Source organism: Eulemur rufifrons, chromosome 15 (genome assembly GCF_041146395.1).
Source record: "Eulemur rufifrons isolate Redbay chromosome 15, OSU_ERuf_1, whole genome shotgun sequence".
Taxonomy (NCBI): domain Eukaryota; kingdom Metazoa; phylum Chordata; class Mammalia; order Primates; family Lemuridae; genus Eulemur; species Eulemur rufifrons.
Window position 1 is genome coordinate 21,622,730 of NC_090997.1, and position 15,552 is coordinate 21,638,281.

Genomic DNA, 15,552 nt, shown 5'->3' on the forward strand with positions numbered 1-15,552 from the left:
CCCCGTGATCACATAGAGAACATACATCACATGAACTCTCTTAGCGAGCATTCATAGTTAAGGGAACACTATATATAATAGAGTATGGAAGAGAGCCTAGGACTCCTGCCTTACAGTTAGTGCTGTTGCTCCATATTTTCCTTCCTAAAGCAAATAATCTATAGCTTTTGACCTCAGAGATTTAGAGGCTGAAAACCTTGAAAGAAGCTGAAAGGTTAAACTTCCATGTTGGATTCTGCTAACTGCTGGGAAGGCTAGCTTGGAATGCCGCAAGTAGTTCCTGAAACATGGCACGTTTATATTGAGATGCCAGGAGGTAATGTGGACATGACCACCAGCTGGACAACTCTTTAATTGTATGCATAACAGAGCCACCAGGGGCCTGACAGTAAAGAAAACTGACCTTGTACAAGTGGGTGAGAGATGATCCAAGCAGTCACTCAGATTGTAGGCGGCCCTTTTGATCATATAATTGCCTTGAGCAGTTGGGGAGGATTATAAATCTAGAGGCTCTCATTCTTTTAATTGATGGACAAATCCCTAATTTTATTTATTTTTTTAAATCAAACTTTCTCTACTGCTCTCTCACTGCCATCTCCCCATTTTCCTTCTTCTTAGGGCGAGTAAAAGATTCCCTTCTTTTATCTTCTCTGTCACCTTCCATGATGCGTTACACTGGACACACTTAGGAGAAATTTTTCTGCATCAGTGAGAGGCCACAAACTCTGCTCTGATGCTGGCAGAATCTTTGCAGTCCCTGAATGATGGCTTCTTGTTTCCTCTCAGTAGGTTAATTTGTATAATTAGCTAGGTACAAAGGAAATACACATATGGAAAATTAGGTTGCTTTGACAATTCCAGCAGGAAGATGATATGGCCTCTTAAGAGAAAGGTCTCCTGACTTGTTGATGTTAGAACTTGAGTTTTCCTCTGGCTAGAGAGGTAGAGAGTGAATCAGAGGTCAGAGGCAGTATTCTCCCCAGCGCCTGCCCACCCTTACTGCCCAGAGTCTAAAGCAGAATAAGAGGGGCAGTTGCAGAGGGGAGTGATGAAACTCTCTTCAAGGAGACACTATGTCCCTGGTTCTGTGTCCTTCTGTTCCTGCATCTACTAGACATTTTATTTTTTCATCCCTGCATGAAGGTAACAGGCTAGGTACTAGACACTAGGCATACAAAATTTAAAAGGCATAGGATTTGACGTCAAGAAACTTGAAAAGCAGATGCACATGAAAACAATGACAAGGAAAATAGCATGTTCAGAAAACATGGGAAGCCTACAGGGAGGATGCCTAAGGGGCCTGAACCATCAGGAAGGGTTCACAGAGGCAATATTGTATGAGCTGAACTTGAAGGATAAATACAAGTTTTTTGGGCGTTCTAGACGTGGCAATAGGCGAGGAAGTACCAACATATAAAAAAGGGTGGAAGAAGGGAAAAAATATGGAAAGGATTCATCAAAAGATAGAAAATAAACTAGCAGAGAGTAATGAAATAGAGGCCACAGATAAAATAGTTTTAAAAAGGAGGGAGAGATTAGAAGAGTCAGACTCTTTAAAGAAATCAGAAAAGATAAGAGATTCAAGTGCCTGTTGGATTTAGGAAAAATAAATCATTGTAGATCTCAGGATAATAGTTTCTATGGAAAAGTGTGTGTATGGGGGAGGAAACTTAAGAAGTTGGTGGGAAATGTATTGATTTTCTCTTGCATAATGTATTACCACAAATTTAATAGCTTAAAAATTTACCTATTTCTCTTGGTTTCTGTAGATCAGAGGTCTGGGCACGGCTGAGCCAGGTTTTTTGCTCAGAATCTCACAAGGTTAAAACCAAGGTGCTGGTCAGATTGCATTCTTTCTGGAGGCTCAATCAGGGAAGAAGTCTCTTTTAAGTTACTTCATGTTGTTGGCAGAATTAATTTCCTTGAGGCTGTAGAATTCACGGCAGATTGCTTTTTAAAGCCAGCAACAGAGAAAAAGAGTCTCTGCTGCTTTGAGTTTCTAACTCAAAAGACCTTTTTTTAAAGAGCTCACTTGATTAGGTCAAACCCACACAGGATAATCTCCCTTTTAATTAACTTAAACACACCTGATTAGGGACCTTAATTACATTTGAAAATCCCTTCACCTGTGTCATGTTCTATTGGCTAGAAGCAAGTCACAATTTCCACTCACATTCAAAAGGAAGGGATAATATAAGGCTATCACTCTGGGAGGTCATTTCAGGGCGTGCTGGCTACAACAAGTAAGGAAATCAATACAGTAATTGTTTAGTATTGACTTGACTGAGAAGAGAACAACATGGGCCTGTAACTATGAGAAATGCAGGCCCCATGAAGATCTTGGTGCGTGTGTGTGCATGCATATGCTTTTATCTGTTGTTAGCTTTTGCTGCTTAACAAAGCACACCAACATTTAATGTTTTCAAACACAATCATTTATTTTGCTCAAAAATTTACAGGTCAATAATTTGGGTTGCATTCAGCCAGGTGGTTCTGCAGATATGGGTCAGACTCAGCTGATCTTTGCTGTGGCTTACTCATGTGTCTGCTGGGTTGGCTGGCGGCCGGTGAGCTGTCTGGTGGCTGATTAGTTGTCTGCTGAGATGTGGTCTTACTGCCTCTGGTAGACTAGCCTGGGCTCATTCACATTATAGCAATGTTCTGCACCCAGCAAGCCAGTCAGACCCAATTCACAAGAGCTTTTCAAGCCACTGCTTCTTTTTTGTTTTTTAATTTTTTTTTTATTTCAGCATATTACAGGGGTACAAATGTTTGGGTTACATATATTGCCTTTGCCCCACTCAAGTCAGAGCTTCAAGCATGTCCATCCCCCAGATGGTGCTCACTGCCTGCACCCATTAGGTATGAATATACCCAGCCGCTCCGCCCCCCTCCCACCTGCCCGACACCCGATGAATGTTACTACTATATGTGCACATAACTGCTTCTTGTGTTGCATTTGCTAGTAGTGTCCCATTGTCCAAAACAAGTCATTTGGCCACCCCTGATTGAAGGGTGGGGAAAAGGACTTTGTTGTTATTATGGAAAGAATAGAGAATTATGGGTATTTTCACTATCTGCCACAATGATAATTATTTTTATATTTTTAAAAAGACTTACAAAATTTCTGCTTTATGTATATGTTAGGATGAGAGAGCTAGTAAAAAATAACAAGGATAAATATAATACAGAGGATATGGAGGATAACTGGTGAAATGAGATCTCTAAGAAGCCAAGAGCGAATTCAGGGAGAATTCACCGTTTAGAGAGCAAAGATCATCACTTTTCCTTAGAATGAAGGAAAGGGAATGAAAGTGAATCGAGAAAAATTCGATTTCCTGGTAACCTCAATTTTCTTTGGAGAAAAGAAATCGAGGTCATCTGTTGAGTATAATGGGGGTGGTGGTGGGTTAAGGGTTTGTGGAGAATGTTAACTTTTTAGAAGAGCTGTTGAGCAGAACAGGAGAAGCAGCCAAGGTCCAAACAAAAGAAAAGAAAGAAACAAAACAACCAACACAAAAGCTGAGAGGCACAGGGCCCAGCTGAAACTGCAGACATTGGACTTGTGCTTTCACCAATCCAAGTGCCTCACCCAGGCCACATGTGAATTCAGAAAGGTGCCTTCTCTGCACACAAATGCAGGGGATTTCAGCTCTACTCTCAACTGGTGCCCTTGTATGGGGCACAGTTTATAAATCAAGTGCAGTGATGCTGCCAATTGACGAGGTGGTGCCAATTTTTTCTTACAGCAACTTTAAGCAGACTGGGTCTAGGAACCTAATGGCATTTGCTGGGGTTGATTTGAGAATGAGGATTTGCAAAGCAGATTGGCAAGAGTCCAACACAGATAGCATGTTGACTATGCTGGCAAGAAAGTTGAGATTGAACCAAGTATTACTGAAACCTAAAATGAAAAATAGAAGATTCGGGAGATGAGACTGGGTAGCAACAGAGGGACTCTGTCATGAAGGAAAGATCTTTAGTTCATGGTAGACACAAAGAAAGCACTGATAAAATCATAAGTATAGGTGATTGGATTTTAAATGGTCAATCTGGTGATAGAACTAGAAGTAGGGTTATCAGAAAAGATTATTTATTTAATTTGATAAGGAAAGAAAGGCTGAGAATCTGTCCTGTAGCATTGAATATTCATCAGAAAGAAGAGGACCAATCACTTGGTAAATTTAGGAGGCCAAGTTGCAAACAATGTAACGACTGGGATGTGAGGATAATGGGAAATCTAGGGTTCCTGCCTTGCACAGCTGTACAGATTCAGGAGGAAGAGCACTATATGGCACCAACATCTGGTGCTGTCGAAATCTCAGGAACTATTCAAAATATCAGGTAGCAGATCAATCATTTCAGCTTTTATTCAGATGCTCTGAGATCTCATAGACATATTAGGGAAAACTGAATATATGAAGGAGCAGTTAATATTAAATTTACTGAAATTACAAGGCAGCTCTACAGTAGAGATTAGCTGTTAAAATAACTGATGGTCTCTATTATGCAGGATTTGAGGGTGGATTTATGATTAGGATCATCTAACTAAAGAGAGCAGCACATTGCAAGCATCTTCTGTTCCTGAGATTATTTTGAATGTATCCAGAGTTCAGGATAGTCTTCCCAGGAGAAGAGAGCTTTGAGAATGACTCTGAGGGAAGTGTGAGGTGAGGGGGCTCGAGGAACCAGAAGAGTTCTGGGGACTGGAGAACACAGGCGTGGGTACTTCTAGAGAGAGGTTTGAAGCATTGGAATCCATAAATATGAGATAAGAAGTAAATGGTAGGGAAGATAGAGAACAGTATTGAGGCAGAAGGAATTAGAGCATCAGTGACAAACCTAGAGAATAACATAAGGGGTTATCAGTGAGAGAGGAAGAAGGGATGGAACTAACTTGTAGACATCAATAGAGAAGTTTGGCATCACTGGTAAGGGATTGACAGGGAAAAGGTAAAATGAAGGACTGATTGTGAGCTATTGACTGAGAATTTGATAGGTGCTCATTCGTTCTTTCTGCATAAAATTATTCATATCTTTATCCCCTCTTTTTAAACTTATTAATGAGAGAAACTCAGAAAAATGAATCTTTTTATTAAAAAATGAACCTCCACCCATGAGAATTTTGTAAAAATATGGTTCCACATTTTTATATTTGTATAAATTAGGATATCATGTTGTATTTGCAAGTTAGAAATATATTGAAAATACTTATTAATATATTGACTAGGAAAATATAAAAATTATGTGTAGATTAATATAAACATTTTTAGACTTTTCAGAGTCTTTCTCTTAGAAGTTCCTCAACAATCAACTTTTCAATTGTATTAAGAAGTACATGGCCGGGCGCGGTGGCTCACGCCTGTAATCCTAGCACTCTGGGAGGCCAAGGTGGGCGGATCGTTTGAGCTCAGGAGTTCGAGACCAGCCTGAGCAAGAGCGAGACCCCATCTCTACTAAAGATAGAAAGCAATTATATGGACAGCTAAAAATATATATAGAAAAATTAGCCGGGCATGGTGGTGCATGCCTGTAGTCCCAGCTACTTGGGAGGCTGAGACAGGAGGATCGCTTGAGCTCAGGAGTTTGAGGTTGCTGTGAGCTAGGCTGATGCCACGGCACTCACTGTAGCCTGGGCAACAGAGTGAGACTCTGTCTCAAAAAAAAAAAAAAAAAAAAAGAAAGAAGTACAATAAAATTCTTTGTTATTTATATTAGGTAAAATATTACTTAATGTAGTAGAATGTTTGGTAACTAGAAGGTAAAATCTTGAGAAAGTTGGATAAGACTTCTCAAATTTACAAATCTATGGCCTAAAAAATACTGGTAATTTGGTGGATAATCAAGATAAATTAATAAGTTTGTTATATATAAGGTTGGTGCAAAAGTAATTGAAGTTTCAGACTGTGAATTTTAAATCATTATGACTAGGCTCAAACACATCTTTATTCATCAAAATAGGAACCATTATAATCAACACATTTTTGCCAACAAGAAATAAGTTTGTTTATTCCTGTAGCATAAAAATCCATGCTTTGGAATTCGATGAACTCTTGGAAAGCATTTTCTGCTTTCTGCTGGTTGTGGAAGTGTTTTCCCTGCAAAAAGTTGTAGGGATGCTTGAAGAAGTGGTAGTGGGTTGGCAAGAGGTCAGGTGAATATGGCGGATGAGGCAAAACTTCGTAGCCCAATTCGTTCCACTTTGGAAGTGTTGGTTGTGCAACACGCAGTCAGACGTTGTGGTGGAGAATTGGGCCCTTTCTGTTGACTAATGCTGGCTGCAGGCGTTGCAGTTTTCGGTGCATCTCATCAATTTACTGAGCATACTTCTCAGATGGAATGGTTTCACCAGGATTCAGAAAGCTGTGGTGGATCAGACCAGCAGCAGACCACCAAACAGTGACCATGACCTTTTTTTTGGTGCATGTTTGGCTTTGGGAAGCACTTGAGAGCTTCTTCTTGGTCCATCCACCAAGCTGGTCATTGCTGGTTGTCCACATTTTGTCACATGTCACAATCTAATTGAAAAATGGTTTGTTGTTGTGTACAAGAAGGGGAGATAACACTTCAGAACAAAGATATTTTTGATTTTTGGTCAGCTCATGAGGCACCCACTTCTTGAGCTTTTTCACCTTTCCAATTTGCTTCAAATGCCAAATGATGTGTTGAGTTCTTGGGCAACTTCTTGTGTAGTTGTGAGAGGATCAGCTTTGATGATTGCTCTCAGTTGGTCGTTGTCAACTTCCAATGGCCGGCCACTGCCCTCCTCATCTTCAGGTCTCTCGTCTCCTTTGCAAAACTTCTTGAACTACCACTGTACTGTACATTCATTAGCAGTTCCTGGGCCAAATGCATTGTTGATGTTGTCTCCCCTGCTTTACGACCGATTTTGAACTAGAATAAGAAAATTGCTCCAATTTGGTTTTTGTCTAACATCAATTCCATGGTCTAAACTAAATATAAAATGAATAGCAAGTAATGAGTCCTTAGCAAAAAAACGTAAAGTAAGAAATGAATTTAAAATGATGTACAACATAACCACATTTAAGAATGTATTGCAATATCAAATGACAAATTTCAACAATGCTAAAACTGAAATTACTTTTGCACCAGCCTAATATTTTCAGTGACTGATATTCCCTAAATTCTTTATTAGACATGCATATTTATCCTTTCTCTTATATACTAATAGAATCAAACCAATAATTTTGAAGGGAAGCCTCTGTTTAAAAGGTTTAGAATCATTTATGACTTCAGTACTTATCTGAAAGTACTGGGATGATTTTTAGAATGGCTCAAGAATGCATACACCCAGCTGTTTCACAGGCTGTCTCTAGCTTCTCTTGTAAAATGATATATTGTTTATTCCCTCTTTATCTGGTGTGAGATTGGTGGGTTGTGTTGTTTCAGGTGGATTGTATTTGTAAAGTTCTCTGGCTTCTTTCGACATAAAAGAAAGCCTATTTCTTCCAGCATAATCCAAATCATTTGTTAAATGCTCATTAAATGTTCATGTTAAGTGTTCATTCTGGCAAGTAGTATAATTAGTGAAAACGAACTAAAGTTTATTTCCTCTCTATTTTGGACTTTGGTTTTACTCTCCCAGTTTATTATTCTGTGTTGATGTTGGCTTGGGTGCTTCATCTTTTGAATTCTGGGCACTTTATCAGGTTCATGTTATGTAGGAGTAAGTAGTCCAAGTTTTTAAAATTTTAAAAACATGGTAGAAGTGTGTTAATTTTTTTTAGAGGATTGTAGTCATTATTATCATATGATGAAAGAAAATATATTTCATTTTCCAAAGTGAATTTTGAAATTTATACCGATGGTGATTTAAATCTTTTCAGATCACACCATTCAAAATTAAGATAACTATTTTAGATGTTGTCAATCAATTATTTTCCAAATGGAAACATGCAAAGCAATTTTATATTGATTTTCATTCTGGGAAATAAATAAGGTAGAGGATATAGTACTTCACAGCTTATGCATATCTCATTTCAAACTTAAAGCAATGCCTTATTAGCAAAACAGAATTTCCTGCATTTTTATGGAGGTTTAAGGTGTCTCCCTTTGTGCAAACTAGTAGAAGGGCTGTTTGTGTAATCACACAAGTGACAAGAATATTTTGATAGTTTCACAAATAATGTCCTATTTCAATCTGTCTATTTCTCTTTCCTCTAGTTAACTTCTTCTCCCACTACCTCTGAGCAGCTTGCCTGTAAACCACCTGCTTTCTCCTTTGTTTCTCCAACTAATCAGAGCACACCACTCGACCCAGCTAACCTCGACGGAGCCTCTGTCCTAGAGGAGTTCCACACTAGGAGGCTGGATGTCGGTGGGGCGGTGGTGGAAGAATCAGCTACGTATTTTCAAACTACCGCGCGCTCTTCACCCTTTTCTGCACCGAAGGGCACCTCCTCGACGTTACCGTTTCCCCATTCCACTCAGTCTAATTTATTCAGTCCGAGCGCAGCAGAGCAAAAGCCTGGACTGACACCCGAAGCTCCGAAGAAGACAACTTTAACCTCGCATGTCCTTAGTCGCGGAGAAAGTCCGAGAACCTCTTCTCCTTCACCATCCGCCTGTGCACCTCCGAAGTCGAATTCAGCCTTGTACATACCAGTCCGCATTGTCACGCACGCACTCTGTCCGAGTCCGAAACCATTCACCTCCTCTTTCCACGGCTCTTCCTCCACCATCTGTAGCCAAATGTCATCAAGTGGAAATCTTTCCAAGTCAGGCGCAAAATCCCCAGTGCCCTCTCGGCTTTCCCTCCTCACTGCCATTCTCAGGTCGAAGCCTTCTCACCAAAGACCCTTTTCCCCCGCATCCTGCCCCACCTTCTCGCTCAACTCCCTGGCCTCGTCCACGCTCGCACTGGATCAAAAGCCAAAGCAAACCCCGCCCACGCCCAAAAAGTCTCTCTCAAGTTGCTCCCTGAGATCCAGGTCTCCAGACCCAGGGGAGCGCCAGGATTCTGAGCTGACCCCGCGATCCTTTCACGTCCCTTTTTCTGCCCAGTCTGCTCCCGTTTCTCAGCTGCCCTCCCACTCCCCTGCAAAACGTGTTAGTAGCGGTCTTGTTTCTTTGAACGTAGAGAAAGCACCATCGCCCACTTTGAAGAGCAATACCGTGCTCTCCCAGCTGCAAACCCATACATCGAGTTCGGCAGGTCTTCCTCCTGTTCCACCGAGCCCTTCTCCTCTTTCTTCTTGGAAGGGCAAACAGGATGGTGACCTCAGGGGTCCAGAAAAGCCGAGAAGTATTTATACACACCCTTCTACCTTAGCCTCCCCTGCATTATCTTCTTTATCTCCTCCTAGTAATCAAAGAGCCACACTCTCCCCTCCGGAGAAATGTTTCTATCCTTCCCCAGCCCTTTCAAACCTGATAAACAGGTCCCAAAGAGCATCACCCCAACTCTCTGGCCAGCAGCTGAGTCCTTCAGCTCCTCCTTCACTCCCTATCTCCAGCGCTAGCTCTGCCTCCCTTGCCAAGGCGGGGTCCTCCTCTTTCCCTTGTGCTAATCTGCCCAGCCAGGCGCTCCGGCTCAGTCCCCCAGCCCTGCACCCACAGGGTGGCAGTGGTACCTTGCCTTCAAGACTTGGGAAATCTGAAAGCACCGTATCCGACCACAGGTCACCTGTTTCAACCCCATCACTTCCCGTATCTCTAACAAGAACTGAGGAGCTGATTTCACCTTGTGCATTGTCCATGTCAACGGGCCCTGAAAATAAGAAACCCAAGGTATTTTTTGCACGTTGCATGGTGCATGCTTACTTTGAAATAGGGAAGAATTTTTTTCTTTTCCCCCCAGGGGGAAAATCAATAATTATAATGTTCATTATGCTCCTACAGGGAGGTAGAGAAAGTGCAAGGGGGATGGGACTAGGATTTGTTATATTTGAATGTGGAGATGAATTATAATCTGTCTAGAATTACATGTTTCAGTCAAATCCTCTGATTTTGCAGGTAGTTCTCCTAAGGTTACTTCTTGTATCTATGACACCAAGGGCATTTTTTTCCTCAAACATAATATGAGCTTTGCCATTGGTCCTAATTACAGAATCAAAAGCAGCTGGTTGAGATTTGGGACTATAATACATTTCTGGTTACTTAATAACAGGGCCCTATTATCCATCAAAATGTTGTGTATTGACAGAATAGTAGGCAGGATTAGTATGAAATGGAATTCTAGGCCCATAGTATCTATTTCCCTTGCCCAAATTCATTTATTATTATTAATTTCCTCCCCACCAGGTTGATTTCTTTATTACTCCCCATACCATAAGCTAAGTCAATATGACTTTAGCTATATACATGCAGGACAAAAAGGAATAGAAATTTTCCTTATATGTGAAAATTATTTGCTTTATTATAAACACTAAATACTTGGCAATTATGAGATCCAGAAAGGATGGACAAGCTGTGTACAGAGAAATAGATTTAAGAGAAGAGAAATACTGGTTTTATATGTTCTGAAGCAACCCACTGAGTAAGGATGTGAAAACAGCATTTCTTTTACTACAAGAAGGGATTTGGAAGAATAACACCATAGTTCAGTTCTCCTGGTGGTTGGCAACTCTGCTGTAGGGCATTCCAGCTGACCAACTATTCTCAAATAATTCAGAATGTGGATTTATATACCCAGAATTTGATAGCTGTTATATAAACAAAATTAAATTAGGAAGGTGCCTGTATTAGGAGGGGTGGGAATTTTCAATTCAGTATATTGAAATAATACAGTTTTGAAGCTTCCAAATATCATAAAGAGTGTGTTTAACTCTGTCACTTATAATATGAATGTAAGGTTGAAGTGGCCCTCATGATGGTTAAGGACGTTGCAATACAACTGAACTTAAAGAGCATGTATTGAGCTACATGCCCACCACTATACTAGCTTTCTTTGGAGTGTGTGTGGTTTTTCTAAAGGGAACTAGCGATAATTCTTTGTTTTTTTAAAAAAATTCAATTTTATTCAGCAGAAAAAAATATACGTATACATGATGTGGAGAGGCGCTGTAGAGTTATGAAATCTACAGTACAGCTAGAAAACAAGTGTAAGGCAAGATTAACATTGTGTAAGTCAGATTATAAACAGGATAATTAGTGACTGAATTCAATATAATAGGAATATTAATTATGGGATATGGTTAGCATGGGAAGTTATCAAAAATGTCAGGCCTGGTGGAAATGTTTAGGATTTAACCTAAAGAATAGGAAAAGAGTTGGCATTTCAGAAATGGGGAACAACCTAACCAAATATATAGATGATGAACTCAGAAGACTATATGTGGAGACATGAGAAGATTGGCCTTATAATCAAATTGTAATAATAGTAACGATATCAAATGCTTTGGGTGAGTCAAGAACTATGCTAGTAGTTATGCAAAATGGTTGAATGATTAATTAAGATGGATTATGTCAGTTAATTTTTCTAACCATATGAGGTTGGTAATATTACTATCCTTATTTTGCACATTAAGAAACTATAGTTCAGTGAATAGCTTGTCCAGGTCAGATATCTGGTACAGAGCTGACATTTATATTAATTTAAGTCTGTTGATTCTTGAAGCCATGCTATTTATTACTATGATTTATTGCTACAAAGTAATAACTCATATTAATTACCAATTTAGCCTGACTCTATAATTCTCATGAAGAAAATTATTATTATGGAATAATGACCATAATTTTCAATTTATATAATATTTGGGTCATTTTCAAATGTACTAGAGATTATATTTTCAAATGTACTAGAGTTCTTATATTTTAAACTTTCAAAGCAAATGAGGTGAATAATATTTAATTTTTTCTATGATTCTAAATTTAAAATTCCTATTTATTTGAGGTAAAATGACATGGTTATTATCTTTTCAACACATGTATGGTGTGATTATAAAATTTGTTTTGTGTATTAAAAAAAACCTGGCAATCTAATCATTACTGTTTTCTGAATTTATTAACCTGTCATTTCTTCAACCATGCTGCCATACTCTTAAATTATTAATTACCTTTGTGAAAGGTGATTTTACTCCAGAAGCTTCTTCAAAGTGTTTCTATTTGTGGTTCACTGTGCTTTGTTTATGTTTTGTCTGCTTTGGATATAGTGAGGGAGTTGAACAAGGGTGAGCCCGGAAAGGCTTTTGTTAAATTAAAGGCCTGTTTATTGAAGACCTATTTTTCCTGTCCTCTCTTCCTTTTGCCAACAATGAAAATTTTTCAGCATTTGCTTTTTTTCTTTTTCCTTTGTTTTATTTTCCAGTTAAGAAAATTCAGGCTCATAGAAATACATGATAAATTTGATGAACATGAAAATAAGAAGAATGATTATATTTTACCTACCAGTGAAAATTTATTTTACAACTTCTGCAAAAATAATTGCTCTTTGAGACATGCTGTTCTTTTTCATATTTTTCTCACATTTTGCTATATTATCTCTCGAGGTAAAAATCAGAAATTTTTTTTTTTTTTTTTTTTTTTTTTTTTTTTTTTTGTTGAGACAGAGTCTCACTTTGTTGCCCAGGCTAGAGTGAGTGCCGTGGCGTCAGCTTAGCTCACAGCAACCTCAAACTCCTGGGCTCAAGCGATCCTACTGCCTCAGCCTCCCGAGTAGCTGGGACTACAGGCATGCGCCACTATGCCCGGCTAATTTTTTCTATATAGATTTTTTTAGGTGTCCATATAATGTCTTTCTATTTTTAGTAGAGACGGGGTCTCGCTCAGGCTGGTCTCGAACTCCTGACCTTGAGCAATCCACCCACCTCGGCCTCCCAGAGTGCTAGGATTACAGGCGTGAGCCACCGCGCCCGGCCCAGAAATTTTTTTATTACAAACTATTATTTTGAGAAATTTAACTTGAGTATAAAAATTCATTAAAATTGATGCTGGGATAGATAAATCTTATCTCAATTTCTTTTGACATTTGACTAATGTTGTTTAAATTGGTAAGATTATTTTAAACAATGATAGGAGGAAATAGACAAAAGCTTTGTGATATCAAAGAATTTATATGCTTTCATCGGTTGTTTCTTGTCTTGCTCCTTTCAGTGTGATGCTAATCTGAGCACAGGACTCTTTTTGAAGTCAAAGAGCTTCAGATTTAGGTCAGCTTCATTCACTCCAGATCCCAAAAGGTTAGGGGTCCTAGAACACAGAAAGCCATCAAATTAAAACACAAATGGTTGAAGGATATTAGTTCAAACTCTGGGTCCTACTGTCCTTTGATATTAAAATAAAATGGATCAGCTAGAGTATGCTGAGCTAAATTCAGATATAAAGCATGTTTGATGTTTCTTTTTCATAGAATCTTATAGTTCTGAATCTGTTTGCATTAGTATGATATAATTGATATGACATGTTAATTTCAGATGTACTTTTTTTTTCCCCGTTTAAAGACATTTTATTTTGTATCATAGTTGATTTTTTTTTTAAATTAGTAGACGTTATTTTTTTTTTTTAGCAGTTTTAGGTTCACAGAAAAATTGAACAGAAAGTACAGAAAGTTCCCATTTATCTCTTCCCCACCCCAGAACATATCCTCCCCACCATCAACATCCTGAACCAGTGTGATACATTTCTTACAATTGATGAACCAACACTGACACTTCACTCTCAACCAAAGTTCACAGTTTGCATTTGAGTTCACGCTTTGTATTGTATATTTTATGGGTTTTGAAAAAGATATAATGGCATACATCCACCATTATAGTATCAAACAGAATATTTCACTGCCCTAAAAATTCTCTGTACTCCACTTTTCATCCTTACCTTCCTCTAAACCTTTGGCAACCACTGCTCTTTTTTACTATCTACATACTTTTGCATTTTCCAGAATGTCATATAGTTGGAATCATACAATATGTATCCTTTTCATATTGGCTTTTTTCACTTAGTAATATGTATTTAAGGTTCATTCATGGCCTTCTGTGTTTATTCCTTGTTTCTTTTTATCAATAAATAATATTCAATTATACAGATGTGCTCCCATTTATTTATACATTCACCTATTCAAGGACATCTTGGTTGCCTCTAGGTTTTGGCAGTTGCTAATAAAGCTTCTATAAACATCTATGTTCAAGTTTTTGTGTGTAAATAATTTTTGACTCCTTTGTACAGTAATCAATAGAGTAGGAGATTTTAGGAAATTAGCCTAGAAAATGTCAGGCCAATTGGAGTGACACAGATTGTTAGAATATGACTCATTTAGGAATACACTGCTAAAAATCAGCTGATTCATAAGATTGACTATGGAAATAAATGGTTACTCAAGTTAAAAGTGCCTGGCTCTTCCTTCACAGACTACTTTCAGTCTAGTGATGATTAGACAGCCTTTGTCTTCTAGCCTTGTTGTATATGTCAAGTTCTTGATCTTGGCAAGGCAGTCCAATAAGTTGTTAGTAAAACACTAGATTACTTTGCTTTTCTGGATTTCATATTTATAATGCCAATATTTCTGCCAGCTGTCCATAAGTGTAAACTCATGTGTGATTTTAGAAATAATTGCTTCTTGGTCAAATAACTCAAAAAAATGTTAGATTGAAGTTATAAGTTAATTTCTCTGGGTTTCAACCTCAGCTCTACCATGAGCTTTGTGGTCTTGAGCAAGTTAGTAAACTTCAGGCTTATTTCCTCATCTGTAAAATGGGAAAATTACATTAATCATACCATCTTACGGGGATATCAAGGATTAAAAATTAAGTAACTCATGAAAAATGTTTTCAAATGCACTGGAGAGAGACTACCTGAGTTCAAATCTTTACCTTGATAGTTATCAGCTACGTGTACTAGGTAGGGCACCTTACTTAGCCTCACTATACTTTAGTAAGTGTGTAGAAAAAGGCTAGCTAATACTATTTTAATGGCATTACTGGAATATAATTTCTAGTCTGTCAATATGTACCACAATATATATCGTTTTTCCATCCCTTCCAACTATCGGTGCCCTTTCAAATGACTAACCATTCCCTTGATGCTTTCTGTGGCTCCTTGGGACAATTCATACTCTCTTTGATCCAGAAATCATGCTACTTGGTATTATTTCAGATGTACTTTTAAAGTATTATTTCACATTATAATCAGGGCCCTAGACTGGATGGGCATCATCCTGAATGTTTCTCGGGCTACTTTTTGATCATTTATATTGTCTGAAACTTCCTTTTCCTTTGGGTAAGACTGGATATCACAAAATTGACCCATGGGATTGTTTTGGTTTCGAGTATATTTTGCCTTTATTTATAAATGAGTTTAAATTTTTCTCCTAGTGAGTTATCATGGTCTTCCATATAGAAATTGGAGTGACTATACATCAAAACCTCATATAGTCTGCTATTCACTGAAGATGGTCTGAAGATCTATCCCAACTATGAGGGCCTTCAGTGAAGGGCCAGCCCTGGCCTTAAAGCCATTTGAATGCATAGCTTGTTTAGGGAATGAGTTGGGAGCTTTTTGATATCTGATGAAAATTTATAACTGGTGTTTTATTTGTAAAATTCTCAATCCTTTAAGGCATCAAAACATTTCCAAGTATATCACACTAAAAACTTGGTG

At 38.4% G+C, this 15,552-nt stretch overlaps 1 protein-coding gene across 2 annotated transcripts in view; it reads left to right on the forward strand.

Annotated features, from left to right (window-relative positions):
• MLIP (muscular LMNA interacting protein) overlaps positions 1-15,552 on the forward strand; it is a 243,025-nt gene that overhangs the window by 119,274 nt on the left and 108,199 nt on the right. Inside the window, exon 4 of one of the 2 annotated variants that reach the window (XM_069487901.1) lies at positions 8,185-9,750. The exons of the other annotated variant lie outside the window; for it this stretch is intronic. Within the exon in view, the coding sequence (XP_069344002.1) occupies positions 8,185-9,750 (1,566 nt within the window). The remainder of the gene's footprint in view (positions 1-8,184; positions 9,751-15,552) is intronic. 2 annotated transcript variants of the gene reach the window in all.